The sequence below is a fragment of the Balaenoptera borealis genome (genome assembly GCF_965194805.1).
Source record: "Balaenoptera borealis genome assembly, chromosome: 16".
Taxonomy (NCBI): Eukaryota; Metazoa; Chordata; class Mammalia; order Artiodactyla; family Balaenopteridae; genus Balaenoptera; species Balaenoptera borealis.
This window is the reverse complement of record NC_138872.1, coordinates 765564-788639: the sequence shown is the minus strand read 5'-3', so window position 1 is coordinate 788639 and position 23076 is coordinate 765564. Positions and strand designations below refer to the sequence as shown.

The 23076-nt window shown below is 62.7% G+C and overlaps 2 protein-coding genes across 2 annotated transcripts; one reads left to right on the top strand and one right to left on the bottom strand.

The window, feature by feature from the left end:
- Positions 1–4061: 4061 nt before the first annotated feature.
- Positions 4062–18406, bottom strand: LOC309613635 (tyrosine-protein kinase Srms-like). The gene is given in 15 exon segments (XM_082360690.1): positions 4062–4120; positions 4679–4754; positions 5165–5249; positions 9832–9978; positions 10203–10350; positions 10448–10524; positions 10527–10622; positions 11063–11245; positions 11311–11452; positions 12544–12710; positions 12867–12936; positions 12938–12989; positions 16957–17134; positions 17137–17188; positions 17190–18406. Coding segments are annotated over 13 exon segments (1524 nt in total). The 5' UTR covers positions 17322–18406; the 3' UTR covers positions 4062–4120; positions 4679–4754; positions 5165–5169.
- On the top strand, positions 7243–22184 carry FNDC11 (fibronectin type III domain containing 11). The gene is made up of 2 exons (XM_082360684.1): positions 7243–7661; positions 20336–22184. Exon 2 carries the CDS (start codon positions 20339–20341, stop codon positions 21299–21301), a length of 963 nt encoding a protein of 320 aa, XP_082216810.1. The 5' UTR covers positions 7243–7661; positions 20336–20338; the 3' UTR covers positions 21302–22184.
- The last annotated feature ends 892 nt before the right edge of the window (positions 22185–23076 follow it).

The following is a 23076-nucleotide window of genomic DNA, read 5'->3' as shown; positions in this document are numbered from 1 at the left end:
GGGGCTTGGTGGGCAAGTGTGCGGTCGGGAGCCACACTGCGTCAGGGCTTCCTGGGACCTGTGCTGCCTTAGCTGAGCAGGCAGAACCCGCCCCAAAGGACCATAGTCGCAAAACCCAGCAGAGAGCTTCCCAGGACAAGGGGCAGAGTTTCTCCAGAAGTGAGCTGCGAGGAGACACCGGGAGGGGCGGTGGGCTAGCAGCTAAGCTGGCGTGACGCTGGGCACACTGGAATGGCTGACGCTTTGCTCTGGGGCATCACGATTAAAGGAAACCCTCAATTTCTCAGTGTGTGACTGGGAGTCCCAGAGGTGCTGGTATCACCTGCCTGCTGGGCCAGGCTGAGCACGGAAGCAGGACACTGGCCAAGGGCGAGTGAGGGTTGGGCCCGCTCCCACCCAGGCCCTGCCGCCTGTGCGCCCTGCCCTGCTGTGCTGCCCACCCGCTCAGCAGGGATTTCCCTGCCCCCAGCCTCTGGGCGCCTGAGCTGTCCTCCTGGACTCGTCCAGGTGCCTGCGCTGCCCTCCCGGGAGCCTCCTGGTCCCATTAAGACCCAGCTCCGGGGCTTCCCTGGTGGCGCAGTGGTTAAGAATCCGCCTGCCAATGCAGGGGGCACGGGTTCGATCCCTGGTCTGGGAAGATCCCACATGCCACGGAGCAACTAGGCCCGTGAGCCACAATTACTGAGCCTGCGCGTCTGGAGCCTGTGCTCCGCAACAAGAGAGGCCACGATAGTGAGAGGCCTGCGCACCGCGATGAAGAGTGGCCCCCGCTTGCCACAACTAGAGAGAGAGCCCTCGCACAGAAACAAAGACCCAACACAGCCAAAAATAAAAAATTAATTAATTAATTTTTTTAAAAAAGTTATCTCTAAAAAAAAAACATTAAAAAAAAAAAAAAAGAATCCATCTGCCAATGCAGGGGACACGGGTTCAATCCCTGGTCCGGGAAGATCCCACATGCCGTGGAGCAACTAAGCCCGTGCACCACAACTACTGAGCCTGTGCTCTAGAGCCCACGAGCCACAACTGCTGAGCCCACGTGCCACAACTACTGAAGCCTGCGTGCCTAGAGCCTGTGCTCCGCAACGAGAAGCCACTGCAATGAGAAGCCCGCGCACCGCAACGAAGAGTAGCCCCCACTCATCCCAACTAGGGGAAGCTCGCGTGCAGCAACGAAGACACAATGCAGCCAAAGATGAAATAAATTATTAAAAAAAAAAAGAAAAGACCCAGCTCGGGCTCCACAGCCCACATGTCACCTGAGGGTGGGAGGCCCACGGGAACCTCCAGCTCCCTGCACCCTCTGCTCTCCGCCCTCCCCTGGCCCTACCTTGATGAGCCTGGCCAGCCCGAAGTCCCCGATTTTGCAGATGTTTTCCCCCACGAGGATGTTCCTGGCGGCCAGGTTCCCGTGGATGTAATTCTGCTATTCCAGGTGGCACATGCCCTCGGCCACCTGTGCTGCAATGCCCACCAGCTCCGAGATGGGCCGGGTTTTCTCATCGGAGTCTGCAGAGGCCAGGGGAGGCCAGGGTGAGTGGGGCCAGCCAGGGCCAAGTCCTCTCTGCAGACTCCTGCGCTCAGGGGTGGGGCTGGGACAAAGGGCAGATGGCCTGATTTAAAATTGGAACTGTGGACCCACTGCAGCCCTTGTGGAGGGCTGTTAGGTATCAGAGCTACCACAGTCCATACATACCCTTTGGAATTTCCTTCTGGGAATCCACACTGAAGCAATAGGAACTTAAAGACGTATGTACAAAGATGTTCATCACAGCATTATTTACACGGTTAAAAACCTCAAAAGGTTTCAACAACAACAGGCGCCTGAGTGGACGTGGCACACCCACGTGGTGGTGCACAGACCGTCAGGATTTCATTTCTGATGAACAATTAGTGATACAGGAAACTGCTTGCAGTGATCAAGTGAAAAGCACTGCAAATGTTGCCGTATTAAAATACACCCCCCGGGGTGGGATAGGGAGGGTGGGCGGGAGACGCAAGAGGGAGGAGATATGGGGATATGTGTATGCATATGGCTGATTCACTTTGTTATACAGCAGAAACTAACAGCACTGTAAAGCAATTATACTCCAATAAAGATGTTAAAAATAAATAAAACATACCCCAGATAGACACATATGCATACTGGATGTCATTTATCCTACGGTGCACATTTCTTCCCATTTCAGCGTCTCTGAAATTGGGCTGCATCTGCATACAATGGCGCCTCCACGAATTGGCTGCGATTGTCCAGTTTGGGTGTTAAATGAAATAACGGGACTTGTCATAGATGATGAGGTCTGTGCATCAACGAGATACGTGGTGTGCGAGCGTGTGTGTGCGAGTGTGGGTGCGTAAGCAGACAAACACCAGAAGGAGGGACAGCGCCTTCTAGGAAGAGAGAACAGCAGTGAGAACCAGGCCTGTGTGTTCCAGAAGTGGGAGGGGTGGGCAGGCCACGCCAAGCATTTGATTAAAATGGCCTCAGTTCACCGTAGGTGTAGGAATGATGAGTGGCTCTTCTTGTCTTTGTTCTTATCTGTATTTTGTCAAATTCCTGCAATGAACGGATGGTACATTTATCACAAGATATTTTAAATCCTTTTTTTTTTTTAAACATCTTTATTGAAGTATAATTGCCTTACAATGGTGTGTTAGCTTCTGCTTTGTAACAAAGTGAATCAGTTATACATATACAATATGTTCCCATATCTCTTCCCTCTTGCATCTCCCTCCCTCCCACCCTCCCCATCCCACCCCTCTAGGTGGTCACAAAGCACCGAGCTGATCTCCCTGTGCTATGCGGCTGCTTCCCACTAGCTATTTTACATTTGGTAGTGTATATATGTCCGTGACACTCTCTCACCCTGTCACATCTCACCCCACCCCCTCCCCATATCCTCAAGTCCATTCTCTAGTAGGTCTGTGTCTTTATTCCCGTCTTGCCACTAGGTTCTTCATGGCCTTTTTTTTTTTTTCCTTAGATTCCGTATATATGTGTTAGCATACTGTATTTGTTTTAAATCCTTTCTTAAAACAGAAAAGGCAGATGCGCAATCCCAGGCTGTCTGGTGAATGGTATGCGGGGTGGGGTGGGGGTCGGGTTTTCTTTCTCTTTCTGTGCCTGTTTCCCGTTGTTCCCTCCAGCGGGCACGAGTCATTCTGGTCCCCCCACCCCGCTCACCCCGCAGCAGCTCCAGCAGGCTCCCCTTGGGCAGGAGCTCTGTGATGATGTACACGGGGTCCCCCACGGACGCCACAGCATACGGTGCCAGGATGTGCTTGTGCCGCAGGTTCTTCATGGCCTGGATCTCCGACTGGAACGTGTGCTGACGCAGAAGGTCAGCTGTCAGGGCAGGCGGGCGGCCTCGCTGGGTGCGGCCCTTGAAGGAGCTGAGGCCCACCCACCCCCCCGCACGCACGCAGCAGCGGCTCAGGAAATGTGGGCGCCCTCCCCGACGCCCCAGCTCCCAAGCCAGGATGCCAGGGCAGACACAGCCTGGTCCCCGCTGTTCACACCAAGGGCCCGCTGTGCCCACCAGCTGCTCCCCCCACCCCCCGGGGACCACAGACACCCCCATGTGGTTTACGCCTGCCCAAGCCAGACGTGGAGCTGGAGCACCCCCTCCCAAGTGTGTTCCCCTGGGCCCCTGGTTCCTGAAGTGGGCGATGCCAACCTCTGGTGGGTCCCAAGAAGATTTTAGATGAACCTTTTCAGATTTCTAGTGACCTCCTTATTTTAATGGATTTCCTTCCATTTATATTAAGAATTTAAAATTCCCTTTTAAGATAAATGCATTTAGGTAACAGCATGAAAGGAGAATGCCACCCGGACACTGCGGTAGGTGCCACAGGTGATCCAAGTTAGGGCGGCGAGTGGTTGGCGGGGCGTCAGGGCGCAGGGCTGGTGGGCTGCCCCACCCCCGTGAGTAAAGCCAGAAGTCCCTGGCCTGGAGCCCGCTCACCTCGGACGATCACCTTGATGGCCACTCGGACCTTGTCCTTCCAGAGCCCTTCGAAGACCTCCCCAAAGTAGCCGGAAGCCCAGCTTCCCGCAGAGCGTGAACTCTTCCCGCGGCCTCTCCCAGTCGTCACGGTGGGGCAAGGGCTCCAGCTCATGCTGCAGGGACACGGGGCGGGGGCACCCGTCCTCCGCAAGTCAGCCCCTGCTCTAGCCTCAAATGCAGGGCCACGTCCTGCTTCGGAGGGTCCCAGCGTCCGGCACGTGGCCAGGCTCTCCCAGGGGCTGCCCTGAGCCTGGCTGACCCCTGCTGTGTCCTGCAGACAAACGCCACCCCCGCCTCCCCCACACCTGCTCTGGGCCAGTGACACTGGCCTGAGTGCCACTCAGACAAAACTGTCTGGCTGCTCGCCGGGGCACGTAGCCCAAGCTCCCACCAGCCCAGAGAGATTCAGGACATAGCGGGAGCACAGCTGACCTCTAGCTGGCCCAAGGGTGAGAGTGGGCAAAGGAGGGCACGTCCCCTGCCCACCGTCCCCCCGCGCCCGGCTCTGCACAACCACGGTTCCCACGTAGCCAGAGTCCCTGGGCTGAGTGTCCCCAGGGGTCCCCCAGCCAGTCAGGGGGTCAGGACCCACACCCACCTCCACCCGAGGGTTTGCGTCCCTGTAGGGGGCAGGGGCAAGGACAGGGTCTGGCCGGGGGCAGGGGGCCTACCTTTCGGCGGGGCGAGGTCTGCCACAGGCCGTGGGACAGGCTCTGGGCCTCATGGTGGTCCACGAGCTCGGGCAGGCTGGGGAAGGACACAGTCTCGTTGAGGTGCAACTGGCCGTCCTGCCACCAGATCTTGTAGTGGCGAACGGTCTGCTGGTCCCGCACTGGACGGAGGGGACGCTTGTGAACAGGCGCTGAGAGGGGCCCACTGGCAGGGGTGCCCCCGATGCAGAGAGGAGAGAACCGGCCAGACCCCGGGGAAGGCGCCCAGGCCACGGGGCCTGCACCCACTGAGGGTCAGAGCTCCCAGAGCAGGGCCTGGACGTCACAGCGCAGCGGAGGGGACAGGCCGGAGGGGCCAGGCTCTGCATGCACGAAGGGTTTAGGGACCAGGAGCCCCAAAGTCAGGCCCAGGTGGGGCTGCGGAGCGGGCAGGGGCGGGAAGCGGGTACCCGAGAAGACGCAGTTGGCGCCCGGCTTCTCGCTGACCTGGATCAGGAAGGCCCCCAGCTCGGTGCCTGCGGCCTGCAGTCGGTGCAGGGCTTCCGAGTGAGAGATCCAGCCAAAGAACCACCTGCGGGGCGGGGGGACCCTGAGCGGCACGGACCCCCGCCTGTGCCCCCCACGGAGTCCCGGCCCGCACCTGATACTCTGCCTCCTCGTGCCCCCAACCCCGGCCCACAGCTGCCCGCCGACACTCACTGACCCAAAGGCCCTTCTTTGCCCATCACCAACCCCTAATGTCCCAAGTGGCCAGTTCTGGACCCCAGGAAAGACCCTGGTGACCCAGAAGTGGAGAAGGCCCCTCCCACTACCCTTCCCGGACTGTCCCCCGACTGTGGGGATAGAGCCCCCCATCCTGTGGGTACAGCAACCCTCCCCAACCTCGGATGTGACTCTGTGGCCATGCTCTTGGACCACATCATTCTGTGACTCTGTGGCCACCTTCTGCACCCGGGCCACAGGCACGCCATGCTCTAGCACCGTGGGACCTGGGGATGCACATGCACCCACACATGTCCACAGGCATTCTCACACCCCAGCTCCCAGCGCCAGGGCAGGGCTGGGCCTGCGGAGTTTCCCAGGGGACCTCTGCTGTCAGCCACCCCACCCTTTGCACCCTCGGCTCCCTCAGGCCCCGTTGGAACGTGGGTCCCTGCACGGAAGACCACTGCCCAGCACTGAGCCCCGTGGGGCCCGCGGGCCACCCCCACCAATCCAGCACCTCTGGAATCTCTCCCATTTGCTCCATCCCCCGCCAACCACCCCACCTCCTTCCACTTCTCGAATGTGCTGGGTTCCCAGGGCCCGGGGCCTTTGCACTGGCAGTGCCGGCCCCTGCCTTATCACTGTCGGGGGCCCTGCCTGAGATGGTCCTGTCTGCGCCGTGCTCACGTGTCTCCCCCCAGGAGGGGGCACCCTGCCCGTGTCGGCTCCGGCACACAGCAGGTGCTCCATCAGTGGGGTGCACAGGCACACGGGGGGCCATGGGCCCTCCGGCGGACCCTCCCGTCCAGCGCTCAGGGAACCACCGGGGCCGTGAGGACACACGCACGCCGGGCTGCGCCTGTGGCCCAAGCCTGCGGGGCAGCCCTCAGGCCCACAGTTGTCTCCGGGAGCCACCTTGCCAGCGACGGGCAGCCGTGCTGGGACGGGCAGCAGGTCTGTGGCCCACACCCGGGCGGGCCTGTCGCAATGGCCTTCCCGCTCCCTCTGACTAGGCCAGCAGGCTGGTTTCGGGTGTTTGGAAGGTGAGCGAAGCCTCACTCCCCAAAAGGCCCAGGCTCTGCCTCGGACTCACTGTCAGCTGGCTGCCCTTCTCCGGGTCCCGGCACGGAGGAGGGGCCGGAGCCTCTGCAGCCCGCATCCCCAGATGTCCCCAGCCAGGGATCCCAAGGCCAGGATGGTAGGCCCAGCCCCACTGGGGGAGCAGGGAGATGGAGCCACGGGCCACCCCTCCTTGGCAGCCCAGGGTCCCTGCCCGCGCCCGGAGCCCAGCCACAGCGACACAGAGCTCTGTCCCGATAGACGCCCTGCAGGGCCCAGGGACGGGCAACTTGGAGTGACCCACGAGGGCCGCGGGGACACTCACGGCTCCAGCCCCCCCGTCTCCTTCTCGGCCAGGGCCCTGCCCACCCCGTCCAGCAGCACGGTCCCCCACCACTCCTCCTCCTTTCTGGCCACGTGGAAGAGGTCCCCTGCCCGGAAGCTCAGCTCCTCGGCTGTGCGGGCCTCGAAGTCCCAGAGGCCCACATACTTGGGGCCCAGGGGAGCCTGGCCCGGGGACCCCATGGCCAGGGCAGTGGCAGAACTGGGCCACCTGGCCTCACCGCCTCTCTGGTCCAGCTGGGAGCAGCACGTGGGCAGGGCTGACCCCGACAGGCCGTCCCCGCCCCAACGAGCCGCCGCTCAGTTCCCTGTGACAAGGCAGCCGTGCCAGCCACACCTGTGCCACCAGAGACGCCCCTCCCAGACCTCCCCAAGCACCCTAGGCTCTACACCAAGGGCCACCTGTCTTCCCACCCCCTGGGCCAGGTCAGTCTGGGCGCTGCTGTTACCCACCCGCTGGGGGAAACCTGCCCAAGCGGCCACTCAGGTGCCCCTGCCCACATGGTCAGACCTAAGTGCCAGGAGGGTGGGGTCACCACTCAGACGGGGGCACTCAGCCAGGGGGCGTGGGACTCAGAGCTGGAGGGTGAAGGGCAAGGCACACCCTCCCCAACCTCCCAGGGCTGCCGGGACTGAGCCGGGACTCAGGGACGGCCGGGGGGGGCTGCCTCTCTGCCCACCCCCAAAGGTGCTCCCCCAAGGCCCAGGCGCCTCCTCCCCAGCGGGAAGCTGGGGGTGCCAGGGACTCTGCCCCCGACAGAAGGGCTGTGAGGAGGATGACCAGGGGAAATCGTGTACTAACCCTTCTTGTTGGCGCTTTCCCTTTCAGTGAGAAGAGACTACGGCACCACCTGCCTCACTTTGAGATCAGCAACAGGTACTTAACAAGTTCGTGAACATACGGGCAACCCGCTGACCAAGGAGGGGCAGGGCCCGGAGGGGAGGGGTGGAGCTGGGCGGGGAGGGGCTCGGCATCCGTCGGGCACCCTCACCCCCACACGCGCACCCCTCACCGCCGGCCAGAACGGCCAGAACACTCCGGCCCCCTCGGGCCTTGGGTCCCACCTGTGAGCCGTGTCCGCGGGGGCCTCGGCGAGACGTGCCAGGTCCTGCCTGAACCACACGGGGAAGCGGGAGGGATCCGAGGCTGATCCCTCCCAGGGCACCAGCACCAAACCTGTTCAGCTTGTGCTGATGACACGTCCCAGGGATGTGCCAGTGACCCCCACGCACACCTGGCTCTCCTGTCACCCCGCCCAGCACATTCCTCCCCTCGCAGGATGCCTGCCAGCTCTGCTCCCCACGCACCCCAGTCCCCGGGAAACAGAGTGAGCCCTTCAATGTGTTCGATCCCCGAGCTCCACCCTGTTGCTTGGTCTGGGAACCGCCCAGCGCCGCGGGAGCCCAGCTCCAGCCCTCACCCTCCGGCCCCTCAGCTCTCCCAAGACAGGATAGAGGGGTTCAGGGGCTGTAGCCCAAGTCAGAGCTGAGGCCTGGCTGCCCGGAGTCCCAGAAGGTTCAGGCCAAACCCTCCTGCCCCCTCCCCCCATCTGCCTGGGTCAGGGGGACGGTGTCCAAGGCTCTGACCTACAACCAGGGTGATTGGGGGCCTTCCTGAAGTGGCCTGTCCTCACCTCCTCCCTCTGGGCTGCCTCTGCCCGAGGTGTCACCCCCCCCGCCGCCAGTTTCTCCAACCCTACACAGATTCTGTTCTCTGAGCATCTGAGCAGCCCCGGCGGGGGGGTCACTTATCTGCACCTGAGGCTCCCAGCTTCCCTGCCCGGTGCCAGCCCCCGGGTGGGACCTGTGGTCATGGTGAGGACTAACTGGCCGCTGCAGGGCAGAGCTGACCCTCCAGGGACTGAGGAGCTGGGCGGCCATGCACAGGCCTCTGGGGCACAGCTGCCAGCCTGCGGCTCCCAGGACGGGGGTAGGGAACCCTGAAGGCAGACCCCACCTGCCCAGTCCCCGCCCTCCACGGTCCATCTCGTGGGACCGGAGCCGGCAGGGGGCAGTGGAGCCAAGAGTGCACGTCCCGCCAGCTCCACATCTGGTGACGCCGTGACGTGGCTTGAAATCAGCCCCGTGGGAGCAGTCACACCCCAGAAACTGGCTGCTTCCTTTCCCAGGAGAGCCGGTTGTCGCCCGGGTGCCCGCACGCCACGGCACCCACGCCCACCCCCATGCCGACCCTGCACAGCCAGGCCAGCGCCCGGGACCCCGCGTCTGAGGCACTCTGCCCCCCCGACCTTTGTCCACCTGCAGAGAAGCGCCCTGGGCCCTGGAGTGTCACCCAGCCACCAGTCTGACCTTCCTGTGGCCTGACCCTGCTCACTCCCGCCCCACCGCTCCAGCCCCAGGGGGATGGGAAAGGCTGTCCACGTGGCTTCTGCAGCCTCCGCTGCTTCCTGCCAATAGCCCAGGGCTCGTGTTCCTCGGGGTCCCCAGATCTGGGTGCCAAGATGCCCTGGGGTGGGGGCCTGGGCCACATGGGGGCCAGCTCTTCCTCGGCCATGATCCACCAGCTGGTGGGCCGAGCTGTCAACTCCAGCTCCTGTTCTGGTTCGGGGGCTGAGGCCCATGGGAGGTAGCGTCCGTGCCCAGCCTGTGCCGCATGAGGCTGGCGCCCCGGGCCTGCCTGAGCCCCAGCACCGGCCGCTTCAACAAGGCCACAGCGGGACTTCAGAGAAAACTGGGGCTCAGGGCGGCAGGTACGGGCAGAAGGCCTCTCCGTCCAGCGTCTCCCCGAGGCCAGAGCAAACTCGGGCTCCACCTGGACTTCTCTGCTGAGATCCTCCCTCTCCAGGGATATCCAGGCAGAAGATGCCAGCCCCTCGCCTGTCTGAGCGGGAGTCTGCGTGTGTTTGCCTCGTGCACACAAGCTGTGCGTGTCAGCGTGCGTCAGGGCGTGAGGCCCATGGCCAGAGGCGCCGCAGGCTGGCATCAGTTCCGGGCATCAGGCATCCCAGGGCGTGTCGACGGCAAACACTGTCCCGCGAGGGGGGCGCCTGGGCAGGGGGGACGTGAGGGCGGGGCGCCCAGCTTACCCCACAGCGTGGCGAAGTCCGGCCGCTCGTCGGGGCGGCCCCTCCAGCACCCCACCATGAGCGCGTAGACCTTGGCCGGGCAGGCGGCCAGGCGCGGCAGCCAGTACCCTCTCGAGATCTGCTGCAGGGTCTCGTGGTTGCTCATTCCTGGGGAGGAGCGAGGAGAGGGGCTGGGCAGGGGCTGCCCCTCTCTGCCTGGGGGTCACCCTGGAGCCCTCCAGGGTGACCCTGCCAAGCACTCAGCCTCCAGGCCCGGTGCCCCTTCCAGGCTCGGCGACCCCCGGGGCAGGGGCTGCTTCCTCCTTCGGGCTCCCACACTTCCTCCCTTGGACTATGCCTTGCCTCCGACCCCGTGCTGCCTCTAGGCCTACCTTGGTAGGGACGCCGGCCGTAGGTGAAGCCCTCGTAGAGCAGGACCCCAAAGGACCAGACGTGTGGGTACACGTGGTAGTTGGCCGCCTTGGGCACCGTCCACTTGACGGGGCTCTTCGAGCTGCTGCGTGGGGAGTAGACGTCGTCCTGGGCGAGGGGAGACCAGAGGCATGGTGGGCAGAGGGGTGCCATCCCCCCATGCCCCTTGGCCACCCAGCGGCCCGTGGCCAGAGCCCACACTGACCTTGAGCAGCCAGGCCAGGCCAAAGTCAGCCACCTTGCAGGCCAGGTTGTCACCCATGAGCAGGTGCTTGGCGGCCAGTGCACAATGCGCCGCTCCTCCAGGTAGCTCCGGCCCTCGGCCACCTGGCAGGCAAAGGTCAGCAGGAGGGGCGGGCTCAGGGCCTGGCCTTCGGGGCCTGCAGCTGGGGCTGACAGTCAGGGGACAGGCATCTGCCCGTCTCTGCCCTCCACACCCCAGTGTCCTCAGCTCTAAGATGGGCAAGGATGGCACCTTTCACCAGGGCTGCAGTGGGCACTGTGCTGTCCCCCCCCCATGCAGGCTGCTTCATGGCAGCCGGGCCGGGTCCCCAACCAGGGACAGAAATGGGCCAAGGTCGAGAGGGGGTGCCCAGAGCCGGGCTGGGTCCACGATGACCTAGTACAGGGCTGGTGATCCAGAGGCTTCAGCTCCTGGACCCGGCCTGACCTCACTTGTGGCCAGAGCCCACCACAGCCATCTCGGCCTCGGAGGATCGGGGTTCAGTAAAAAGGCCTGGAGCACCGTCAAAGGCCCGCATGAGAAGGGGCAGTGTCCCCGTCCCCACCGGCCAGGAGGTGTGGCCACCGCGACACTCACTGCCCAGGAAGGCCTGCAGGCTGCCCTTGCGCATGAGCTCGGTGACGATGTACACCGGCTCGGCCGCGGAGCACACCGCGTGCAGCCGGATGAGGCACTCGTGCCCCAGGCTCACGAGCATCTGGATCTCCTGGGCCAGGTCGGCAACCTTCACGTCCGTCAGCTGTGGGACAGGACAGCGCTCTGGAACCCGCCCCTCCACCTGCTGCCCCCCGCCACTGCCCCAGGCTCCAGGGGGCCCCACCCACCTGGTCTGATGACCTTGACCGCCACAGGCATGGAGTCCAGCCACAGGCCTTCCCACACCTCCCCAAAGTAGCCTTCACCCAGCTTCCTCCGCAGGGTGAACTCAGAGTGGGGCTGCTCCCACTCGTCCTGCTCAGGGGGCTTCTGCGGGTGTGGGGGGCACTCAGGGCCTTTGCCTGTGGCTCCCTAGGCAGAGTGGACAGCTGCTCCTGGGGTCCCAGGCCTCTGGCTCCCTGCCCCTGCGCCCCAGCACACGCTCAACCCTGGTTCTGGCCGGGGCAGGGGGCCCAGGTGCTGACCTCCGGAGGCCTGGCCCTCATTGCTTCCAGACCTAATGGCACCTTTGCTGGCGGCAGGCATCCATCCACAAACACTATTACTATCCCCGTCCGGACTGTCACCAAGAGACCAGAGGAACCAGATGGCTGCCCGGCCCCCCGGCAGGACTGCTCACCTGGGACAGGCGCAGGCACCACGGCTCCAGCGCAGGTGTGGCGCCATCCCCACCGGCATCTCCTCCCACAGCCTCCGCACTGGTCTGGGGCTGCCGTGGGCACCTTCCCCAGATGCCTTCCCCAACCTGCCCTCCCCTCCTGGCCGCTCTACAGGGCTGGGCGGGGTGGGAGGGCATCCTACAGGCCTCACTTTCCCCCCACCCCAGAGAATCCCATAGAAATATAACACCTGGACTTCCCTGGCAGCACAGTGGTTAAGAATCCACCTGCCAATGCAGGGGACACGGGTTCGAGCCCTGGTCTGGGAAGATCCCACATGCCGTGAAGCAACTAAGCCTGCGAGCCACAACTACTGAGCCTGTGCTCTAGAGCCCGCGAGCCACAGCTACTGAGCCCGCATGCCACAACTACTGAGCCTGTGCACCACAACTACTGAAGCCCGCGCGCCTAGAGCCCATGCTCCGCAGCAAGAGAAGCCACCGCAATGAGAAGCCCACGCACTGCAACGAAGAGTAGCCCCCGCTCGCCACAACTAGAGAAAGCCCGCGTGCAGCAATGAAGACCCAACGCAGCCAAAAATTAATTAATTAATTAATTTAAAACAAGCAGCATAACCCACAGGGACCGACCAGAGCGCGGAGGAGTCACGGGGCACCTGGTGCTCCCAGGCTTCATCAGGTCCCCCCCGGGCAGCACCCAGGGTCGGAGCGGGCCAGCTGGACGCGTGCTGGACTGTCTCTCAGGAGGGGCAACCTGGCAGGGGGGTGGGCATGGGCCCACCTGGGGCACACAGGGCTGTAGCCGTGGGTTCTGGATCAGCTTCCAGTGGGCCTTGTAATAGGCCAGCAGCTCCTCCAGGCTGGGGACGAGCTGGTCCTTCTGCAGGTAGAGGCTGCCATTGGCTGCTTTGGAGATACGGTAGTGGTGGACTTTGGTCCGGGCCCGGACTGGGAGGGCACAGAGATGGAGGCCACATCTTGGCTGCAGCCTGCCCAGACCCTCCCGCCACCCCAACCAGGTGATCCATACGGTCGGGCCCGAGGTGGGTTGGGGGCTGGCACTGACTGGGAAGCAACCACCCCAAGGTCAAGGGCACCCGGTACCTGACAGTGAGTAGTCCCCGTGGCTGCTCTCGCTGGGCCGGACGGGGAAGGCCCCCAGCACGTTGGGTGGGGGACAGGAGCAGCTGCTGGGCCTGGGTTCGGCTGATGCCACTGAAGTACCAGCTGCAAAGGGCAGGCACAGCGGTCCCCACACCGGCCCAGCCCCGAGCAAGCCCTGCCCACCATGGGCCAGGCCCCAGAGGCCCACTCCGCGCAGGTGACAGGGAGAAGCAACACCTGGCTCCCGGTACTGGGGACCCAGTCCGGGATCGACACCTGCCCCGGCCCACAGGGCCCAGCCTCTGGAGTCATCGGGGACTGGACACAAGGTGGGGGCACCCCCCAAAGAGGGGACCAGGTAGGCAAAGCTGGCGGGCGGGTACTGCTGCAGCCTGGGGCGAGGGTGGGGCCTGGCAGATCAGGGGCAGAGACAGGCCTGCCTTGGCACAGAGGCCTGTGCCCACCCTGGGGGGCTACGGGGAAGAGGCCAGAGTCACTTAGGGGGCTGGGTTGAGGCTGGAGGCAGGAAGGGGTGGGGTGATGGGGGGCAGAGTGGCACAGGCCTGGGGTATGTTGGGGGGGAAATCAGCAGATACGCGGGGAAGTGTCAAGGACCTGTGGACGTGGGTCCCCCAAGAGGAGCCCTGCCTGGATGGCAGGCTGGGAACACACTGATTTGGGGGCAGGAGGCACAGCCCCGTGCGGCTGCCGGGCTCCTCCTGCAGCCAGGCCTGCTGTCTGGGACCCTCTAGCCAGGAGAGCCTCTCCCATGGGAAGGGGCTACAGGGGACCTTCCCAGGACAGCAGTGCTTCCCACCCCACCCCTCCCCTGGACCCACTTCAGGGCCTGGGGGGCAGGGCCCAGCCCCCGCGCACACCTCGCCTTCCGCGACGTTCTTGGAGCCTGCCCCCGGGGTGTGCAGCAGTGGGCGACAAGACCGGGGGCCCTGCAGCTGGAGAGCAGTGGGCCTCTCAGTGGGGGTTGAGGGGTCTCCCCGGCCCGCCGGCCTGTGGACAGGAGCCAGGTATCTGGGGCTGAGGACACCACGAGTGTGGCAGCCCTCGCATCTCAGCCCAGACACGCTGTCATTAGCTCTTCCTCCCAGCAGCCCCTCCCCTCCCCCAGGACCCTGCCAGCCGCCTCCAGGAGCTGCTCTCGGGGTCCGTCCTCTACCTGGAGGGACTGTAGGCCCCTACCCATCAGAAGGGCTGGCTGTGGGGCGGAGGCCTGGAGTCCTCTGAGGAGGCACCTTCCTGTGAATCAAGCTTTTCCCCCAGATGCAAATCCCCCAGGAGACTGTGGGAACGCTGAGGGGCCCCCAAGATGCTGTAGGTGGCCTGAGTGAAGCTGAGACCTGCTGCTGGTCGGCAGAGACCGAGCTTGGTGCAATACCAGGGGCCCGTGTCAGGGCGAGGTCTGGGCAGCTGAGCCTAGCTTTGCTAGCCCTGTTCACCAACCAGCTTCTGGTCTGTTCTCAGCCAGCATATCACCTCTTGGTGCTGGGGCTGGGAAGAGGCATCTCTGCCCCGAGGGTTCCCCAGCTGGCACCCCCTCCATCTAGAAGTCAGGGATGGGATTTCTCTGGTGGCGCAGTGGTTAAGAATCTGCCTGCCAGCAAAGGAAACCATAAACAAGACCAAAAGACAACCCTCAGAATGGGAGAAAATATTTGCAAATGAAGCAACTGACAAAGGATTAATCTCCAAGGTTTACAAGCAGCTCATGCAGCTCAATAACAAAAAAACAAACAACCCAATCCAAAAATGGGCAGAAGACCTAAATAGACATTTCTCCAAAGAAGATATACAGATTGCCAACAAACACATGAAAGAAGGCTCAACATCATCAATCATTAGAGAAATGCAAATCAAAACTACAAGATATCATCTCACACCAGTCAGAATGGCCATTATCAAAAAATCTAGAAACAATAAATGCTGGAGAGGGTGTGGAGAAGAGGGAACCCTCTTGCCCTGTTGGTGGGAATATAAATTGATACAGCCACTATGGAGAACAGTATGGAGGTTCCTTAAAAAACTAAAAATAGAACTACCATACGACCCAGCAATCCCAGTACTGGGCATATACCCTGATAAAACCATAATTCAAAAAGAGTCATGTACCAAAATGTTCATTGCAGCTCTATTTACAATAGCCAGGACATGGAAGCAACCTAAGTGTCCATCATCGGATGAATGGATAAAGAAGATGTGGCACATATACACAATGGAATATTACTCAGCCATAAAAAGAAACGAAATGGAGGTATATGTAGTGAGGTGGATGGAGTTAGAGTCTGTCATACAGAGTGAAGTAAGTCAGAAAGAGAAAAGCAAATACAGCAAATATAACACATATATATGGAATCTAAGGGAAAAAAAAAAAGGTCATGAAGAACCTAGTGGCAAGATGGGAATAAAGACACAGACCTACTAGAGAATGGACTTGAGGATATGGGGAGGGGGAAGGGTAAGCTGTGACAAAGTGAGAGAGTGGCATGGACATATATACACTACCAAATGTAAAATAGATAGCTAGTGGGAAGCAGCCGCATAGCACAGGGAGATCAGCTCGGTGTTTTGTGACCACCTAGAGGGGTGGGAAAGGGAGGGTGGGAGGGAGGGAGACGCAAGAGGGAAGAGATATGGGAACATATGTATATGTATAACTGATTCACTTTGTTATAAAGCAAAAACTAACACACCATTGTAAAGCAATTATACTCCAATAAAGATGTTAAAAAAAAAAAAAAAAAGAATCCGCCTGCCAATGTGGCGGACACGGGTTCGAGCCCTGGTCTGGGAAGATCCCACATGCCGCGGAGCAGCTAAGCCCGTGCGCCACAACTACTGAGCCTGTGCTCTAGAGCCCACAAGCCACAACTACTGAGCCCACGAGCCACAACAACTGAAGCCCGTGAGCCACAACTACTGAAGCGCGCGCGCCTAGAGCCCGTGCTCCGCAACAAAAGAAGGCACCACAATGAGAAGCCCGTGCACTGCAACGAAGAGTAGCCCCTGCTCGCTGCAACTAGAGAAAGCCCTCGCACAGCAACAAAGACCCAGCACAGCCAAAAATAAATAAATAGAAGCCAGGGATTACAGTGGCCAAGACATTCCGGAGAAAGACAGGTAAGGACCACGCCCAGGGTGTGGATCAAACGTTTGAGGCCCACGTACTGTGTCCACAGCCACATGGCAGGGCCCTGCTCAGCGCGGGCACACAGCTGTGCCGGGAGGCTACCCTCTCCTGCGGACCCTGAGCCTGCGCCGAGAGGTCACCTCCTCTGGAAGAGTGCCCAGCCTCTGCTTCCCTCCATGATCACAGACTGGCATGCAAATAGACAAGTGCCTGTGCCAGCCTCTCCCCACCTGTAGACTGCCCTGGCCCTAGGGGCCGAGGGCACTCAGGGGAATGGGTGGGCTCCCCCACCTGTATCCACCCCCTAAACGAGCCTCTTTGGGAGCAATCCCAAACACCAGGGCCATGTCTGCCCCATACCTGGCCCAGAGCAGGAGGGAGGGGGCCAGGTGAGTGTGGACCTCTCTCTGACCCGGCTTATCACCCCTTCCACCCCCGGGTCGCCCCCTCACCGCACAAGGATGGCCTCGCTGCGCACTCATGTCCTCCCCGGCTCACTCAGAACTGCATCCCAGCCCCCAGTCCCCTGCCCTCCAAGGAACGACCCGTCCGCAAAGATTGCTGGATGCCGGGGCTGAATCCCTGGGTGCGAGCAGGAGGGCCTGGCGAGTGCGGCACGCACACACACCAGCCAGCCAGCTCGCGGCTCTGCTTAACCACTCCTGCCAGAGGCACTGCCGCTGTCCTCCTAGTGGAATCAGGTGCCCTCCTAGCGCAATCAGGTTCCCTCCTAGCGGAATCAGGTGCCCTCCTAGCGGAATCAGGTGCCCTCCTAGCGGAATCAGGTGCCCTCCTAGCGGAATCAGGTGCCCAGGCACACCGTCCCTGCACCACACCTTTCTGCTTGCTCACCACTGTGAGGCGGGGCCTGGAGGAGTGACGCTGGACGTGCAGTCCCCAGACTCTATCCTGGCTTACTCCTGTCTCCCCAGAGCGGGTGGTACTCACGGTTGGTTCCAGAGCGTCTCAGGGGCGGCCTTGGCCACGTAGGTGATGGGCACCAGCCCCGTGCTGGGCCAGCCCGCGAGCCTGCGGGCGAGGATGTAGCCGCCCTCCTCCCTGAGGGCGTGCAGCCTCTCCCCGCGGCTGACACTCAGCTCCTCCGCGCTCCGCACCGTGAAGTCAGCGCCCTGAAGAGCTGCGCGGGGGCCGGGGGGTTGCAGGGCTCCGCGATGGGGGGGCTCCGCTGCCGCGGGTTCCGGCTCCACGTCGGCGTCGGAGTCCGGGTCCGGCAACCGCGGCGCGCCCGCCTGCCAGATCTTGTCCCAGAAGAAGGACAGGAAGGTCAGCTGCTTCCTGAGGAAGGGCTCCATGCCCGGCGGCGCGCCAGGCCCTGCAGGGGACGGAGAGGGTGCAGCAGCGGGGCTCGGGGACCCCGACGGGGAGAAACTGGAGGGGCGGCGCGGCGCCCCTGCTGGCGCAGGGTGGGCGGGTGAGAGTCGCTCCAGAGGCCCCCGCACGCTCCCTGCGGTGCTCACACCAGCGCAGGGTGGCCCTCCAGCCCCGGCCACACGACGGCCGCTGCTCTCCTCAACCTCTAGCGTGTCTCGCGGGCAGGACTGGTCCCCAACCGCTCCGAGCCTCGTGCGTCTGGGGCGGGATCTGTCCCAGGACAGCGTCGGGGCGGGGCCTGGAAGAGGGTTTCCCAAAACCGGCGTCGGGGCGGGGCTATGGGCGGGGTCTAGGTGGGTGGGGCCGTTGTGGGTGGAGTCTCGTGGGCTGTAGAAGGCGACGCGGGGAGGTTCCTGTGGGGAAGGAGACGTCTGCGTCTTGACTGTCAAGGTCACTCTCGTGGTGTGATCTTGTAGGACAGCTCCGCTAGGTGTTCCCCTTGGGGAAAATGGGCAAAGGGTGCTTGGGATCTCTGTGTTATTTCTTATAACTGCAGGTGAACCCACAATTATCTCAAAACTGAAAGTTGTATTTTAAAAATTTGCCTGAGGAGCAAGAAATAGAAAAAAAAAAAAAAAGATGGGGCCAGAGATGGCAGAGGTCCAGGACATGCCTGACCCAGAGCAGGAGGGGAGACTGCTCTGCCGCCCACCGCCTCTCTGTGGGTGGGCCGCAGGGCTGCGGGCGGCTTCCTCTCACCACTTTCCAGGTGCCAGCCTCCCCTTCAACCTTCAGATAGTACCCCCTTTCCAAATCCAACTCTTGCGTTTCAGACCCCTAAATAACAACAGCTACAACTTACAGAGTTAGCGCCCAGGGCACCCACGCACTCCCTCCCAGGCCTGGACCCAGAGGACAGGCTGTTGGGCGCTTAGCCCGGCAAAGCCTCCTCCCAAGAGTGAGGTTACCGGGAGTGGTGGGCGTGCCCTGGGGGGCAGGCCTTGCCACGGAATAAAATGGGAGGGGAGCTCAGGGACAGACACCCTAGTCTGGAAGGGTCCCCACCACTGACCTGCAAGGGGGTGGAGGCAAGTGGCGTCCCTTGGCTTGAGGAGGCATCCCGGCCGGGGCTCGGGCCGTGCGTGACACCCGAAGTTCCCAGGGAAGGGAGCGAAGCCTCTGGACGGTCTGTCTGAGCTGAAACCTGGGGGCGGGCCCGGGGCTGAGACTCGGTTCCTTCAGTCGGGTCCTGGGGCGGGGGAGCGAGCCCCGCGCGATCTGCCCGCAGCCCCTCAGGTCGAGGGCATTCGACCCCCACGCCCTGGGCTCTCCGCCCACCCCGCCCCCCACCCCCGGGGGGCGGGACGTCACAAAGGCCCGCGGTCCCCATGGCAACCCGCGGAACGCCGCGGCGCAAGGCTGGGCACCCCCGCCCTGCGCACAGTCGGCAGCACTGCTCTGCCCGCTCCAGGACGAAGGGCAAGTGGGCGCGGGGAGGCGGGCTGGGGGGACGGAGGGCTAGGGCAGTGTGGCAGAGGTGGGCAGGCGGGCGCGGGTGGGGGTCGGTTGGGGGCAAGTGGGACTGGGGCCGGGGGAGTGTAGGGGGTCTCGGAGGCAAGGAGGGTGTAGGTCTGGGTAGGAGGGCCAGGACAGGAGGCTTCTTTGGAGGAGTTCACCAGCAGCCCCTCTGCCTTTTCCACCTGAGAGACGGTGGGCATCTGGAAACACCTCTGACCTGTAGCCAGGTCTGGAGCTAGAGTTCCCTCCAGAGGCAGCTTGAATCTGCCCCAGGCTCCGGCCACCGCAGGACTTAGGGCAGGAGTCCTGGGTCCTGGTCTCTGTTGCACCTCAGCCCAGATACCCTGTCTGCAGTGTCCAGGACCAGGGTGTGCCGCTTCTGCCCAGGAAGGTCAAGGCCTGGCATTTGGGGAGGGAGATCAACTTGGGTCCCAACCTCACTCTGCCCCTTAGCAGAGCAGCCTTGGGCGAGTCACTCAGCCTCTCAGCTCCCGTTTGGAATTCATCCAACCCCTGAAGCCACTGAGTCTGTCTCACTGCCCTTGGGGGTGGCTGGGACCTGGGACAGCAGCCGGGGATGCTGGTCCCTTCTCCAAGGAGCCCCAGCCTTGTGGGCAGGGCCTGCCAGCCTGGGAGCACAGCTATGCCCAGCTGTGGGGTGCACCGGCCCCTCCCACAGACACTCAGAGCTGGGAACCCAGGCTGGGGAGGGGTGCAGAAGGACACTCAGGCTCTGGGGTCTACGGCTGGGCTAGAAGCCTGGATGGAGAGCAAGCTACGAACTGTTCTAGCTTCAGGCGCCCCATCTGTGAGGCAGGGTAACCGTTCAGGGGCTTTTCTCATGGGCTCAGTGGGCTCATGGAGGTCCTGAGGCCCCAGGACACAGCAGGGCTCGGTAACCAGGAACTGGCATGTTTACTTCTCAGAGCTGAGGCCGGCAGCCGCCCTGCCTCCTGGGCTTGGCCCCGGTCGTCTGTTCTGCGCCTGTAGTGGGGCGTGGAGGGTGTGCAGGACAGGGGTGTCCCCAGCTGGGGTCTGGTGCTGCTCAGACAGGATCACACTGAATCCTGTCAACAGCTCCAGGGAGCGGCGTGACACCATTTCAGACACGGCTGCACAGCTCGGCAGTGGCTGGGCTTTCCGCACGGGCCATCCTGGCCCAGAGCCCCCGTCTCAGCCCCGCCCTGCGTCATCACAAACGACCATCAGTAGAGTGTCGTGTCGGCCCCGCGGTGTCCGCTTTTATCTAGATCTGCAGACTGCTCACCCGGTCCTCCAAGCAGCCTCTTTCCAGAGAGACGAGCCCTCCCCACAAAGTCCTCCCCGGCCCCCCCAGCAGGCTAGAGGGCCCAGCATGGGGGCCAGTGGGCCTGGAGTCACCCCCACACAAACACTGCCCCGAGTGAGCCCCTGGGTGGGCGGCAGAGGCCAGTCTGACCGTCCCGCTCATACCCTGCCCTCCACCCGCTGCTCCCAGACCATGAACTTGCAGGTGACAGGCCTGGACCCGGACGGAATGAAGCTGGATGGCCCTCAGTGCTTCCTGGACCAGGAGGAGGCGGAGGAGGCGGAGGAGGCCGAGGGTCGGCAGCTGCTGGAGCCCGAGACATGGCGGGCCTACGCGGAGCGCCGCAACGCTCTGCGCAAGTTCCTGACCTCGGCCCTGAGCCCCCAGCTGCTCAAGCGCCACCACGCCCACGTGGAGCTCCTCAAGAAGTGCTCCTACCACCTCGAGCTCCTCCCCAAGCACCTGGCCCTGGGCGACCAGAACCCGCGGGTGCTGCCCACCACGTTCCAGTTCATCGACCCGCAGAAGTTCCAGCGCATGAAGAAGGTGGGCGCGGCCCAGACCAAGATCCAACTCCAGCTGCTCGGGGAGCTGCTGCAGCAGCTAGACCACGGCCGCTCTGAGCTGGACGCCCTGCTCGAGTCACCGGACCCTCAGCCCTTCCTGGCGGGCTGGCGGCTCGTGGAGCAGCGGCTGGCAGACCTGGCGGCCACCACGGACAGCTTCCTGGCCACGATGGTGCCAGGGCGCCTGCACGCCAAACACCGCCTGGTGTCTGACGTCAACGCCACCAAGATCCCCCACATCCAGCTCACGCTGAGCACCAAGATGCCCGTCACGTTCGACCGCAAGGAGTCGGTGGCCCACCAGGACTGGGTCAGCCTGCGCTGGTTTGTCACCCTGCAGCCGGCCGTGCCAGAGCAGTTTGAGCTGTGCTACGAGCTGCTGGACCCACAGACACAGCAGGAGTGCCTGCAGTGCGGCATCTTCCCCGTGGCCGCCTGCACCTTTGACGTCCGAAACCTGCTGCCCAACCGCTCCTACAAGTTCACTATCAAGAGGGTGGAGGGCTACACGCTGGTGTACGAGCCCTGGCTGGACAGCCTCACCCTGCAGACCAGGCCTAGGCCCCCTGAAGGGCCCGCCCCCCCGTAGGCTGGGCAAGCTAGGCCCGGCCCTGACCACACCTTCCTAGAAATGATTTTCTAGTACTTATCCACTAATAAAGAGGAGTATAAACACACATAGACAATTGAAGAAACAAACCTACTTGCTTTTTAAAGGAGGCGGCAGCCACATGAGTGTTTTTCCTGACTCAGCCCAGCCCACCCACAAGTCCCTGGCCCCCCCAGCTCCTGCTTCCTTTTCTAGGGGGAGTCCCAGGCTGGCCTTTCCAGGACACTGACCCCTGGAGCAAGGAGCCTCAGCCCTGGCACGTAGCTGCCACTACCAATGAGGAGAGCTGCTCCAAGGCCTGCCAGGTGGCAGCCCCTGCCCCTCCCACGTCCATCTCCCCCATCCCCATCACAGTAACCAGCTGTGACACCTGGGCACAGGCTCTGGCCATCTTTCCTGCCTCTTACGCTGGGATTCCTCAAGGGAGGGCAGTACCCCCAAGTCCTGCCGAGACCCCGCTGGGGGCAGTCACAGATAGGCCCCAGTACTATCAGCCCCAGCTTCATTGAGGCCAGGGGACCCAAGGCCAAGAGGACATTTTATTATTATTTTTTTAATGAAAATAAAAGTACTATCTTCTCCCCAAAAGAAGCTGAAGCACCCCCTTTGTGAGGTGGGTGAGGGTCCTAGCAAGGGAGCCTGGTAGGGTAACCCCCCCCAGATCCACACAAATGCATACCTTCTGTTTGGGGGGGGGCCTCCCTACAGCCCATCGCCCCTCCCCACCAGCTCCTGGTGTCCAGCCCCAGACGGGCGACCTAGAGAGTCTGTCCTTGCCCGCCAGTGTGGTCACGTGACCCGCAGCTCGGCCAGCAGCTCGCTCACTTCCTGAAGGTGATGCAGTCCTCGGCGTCTACCTGCTCCAGCAGCTTGGCCCTTCAGGTCCAGGAGGGACAGCACCGTGTACCCTGGCTACGGCCGAGGAGGGCTGTCCACGGGAAGAGGCCCAGAGCCACCCTCAGTACACTGCTAACCAGCTTTCCGTCCACCACCACGCACACCGTGATGGTCACTAGGACAGCAGGCCCCTGAGAAGATAAGGTGTGGCCAGGGCAAGGGGTCAGGAACAGGGCCCGTTCCCCACTGAGAAGTGGTTTGGTGAGGGGGGGACCTTAACTGGGTCAGAAAGGCCCAGCACCACCCACCCCAGCTATGGCCAGTGTCCTCTGCAGGGCTGGTATGGTCTCAGCCTGTGGCTCCCCTCCCAGGCCTCTCCAGCCGCCTGTGTGCGCATGGCTGAGGGGCTCCCTCCTGGATGTCCTGCAGATGGAGTTGTCCCAAGGCTCCCAGGGGTCCAGGGCAGAGTCATCGTGCTTGCTCCACGGGAAATGTCCGGAGCAGCAGAGGGTGGGGCATGGCAGACAGAAGTCTGGGGAGGGGAGAAGGGCAGGAGCTGGCCAGGGGACCAGAGATGTGGGTTTGTGCGGGGTCACACTGGTCCAGAGACCCGCACGCTGGGGTGAGGGCTCGCCAAGGGAGCTGCCCGTGCGTCCCGGGGCCTGGCACGCCGTCCGGGGGACTTCGGGGTCAGCGCTTCCCTCCCCTGGCCCCGCCTCGCGCCCTCACCGGGTAAGGCGGTGCCGGCCGCAGGTACCCGGCTGTGGGCGGCTCCGAAGCGCCCTCCCGGTGTGGCCATGGAGGCCGGGGCACAGGTCCGCGTCCGCCCCGCCCCATCGTGCCCGCGGCTTTGTGCCTCGCGGGCCTCTCTCTCAGCTGGACTCGTTCGCTGCCTGGTACACACGGCCGCAGGCTTC

Bases quoted from the DNA above. Each gene is read 5' to 3' on its own strand.
- FNDC11 (XM_082360684.1), top strand. From the start codon at position 20,339: ATGAACTTGCAGGTGACAGGCCTGGACCCGGACGGAATGAAGCTGGAT.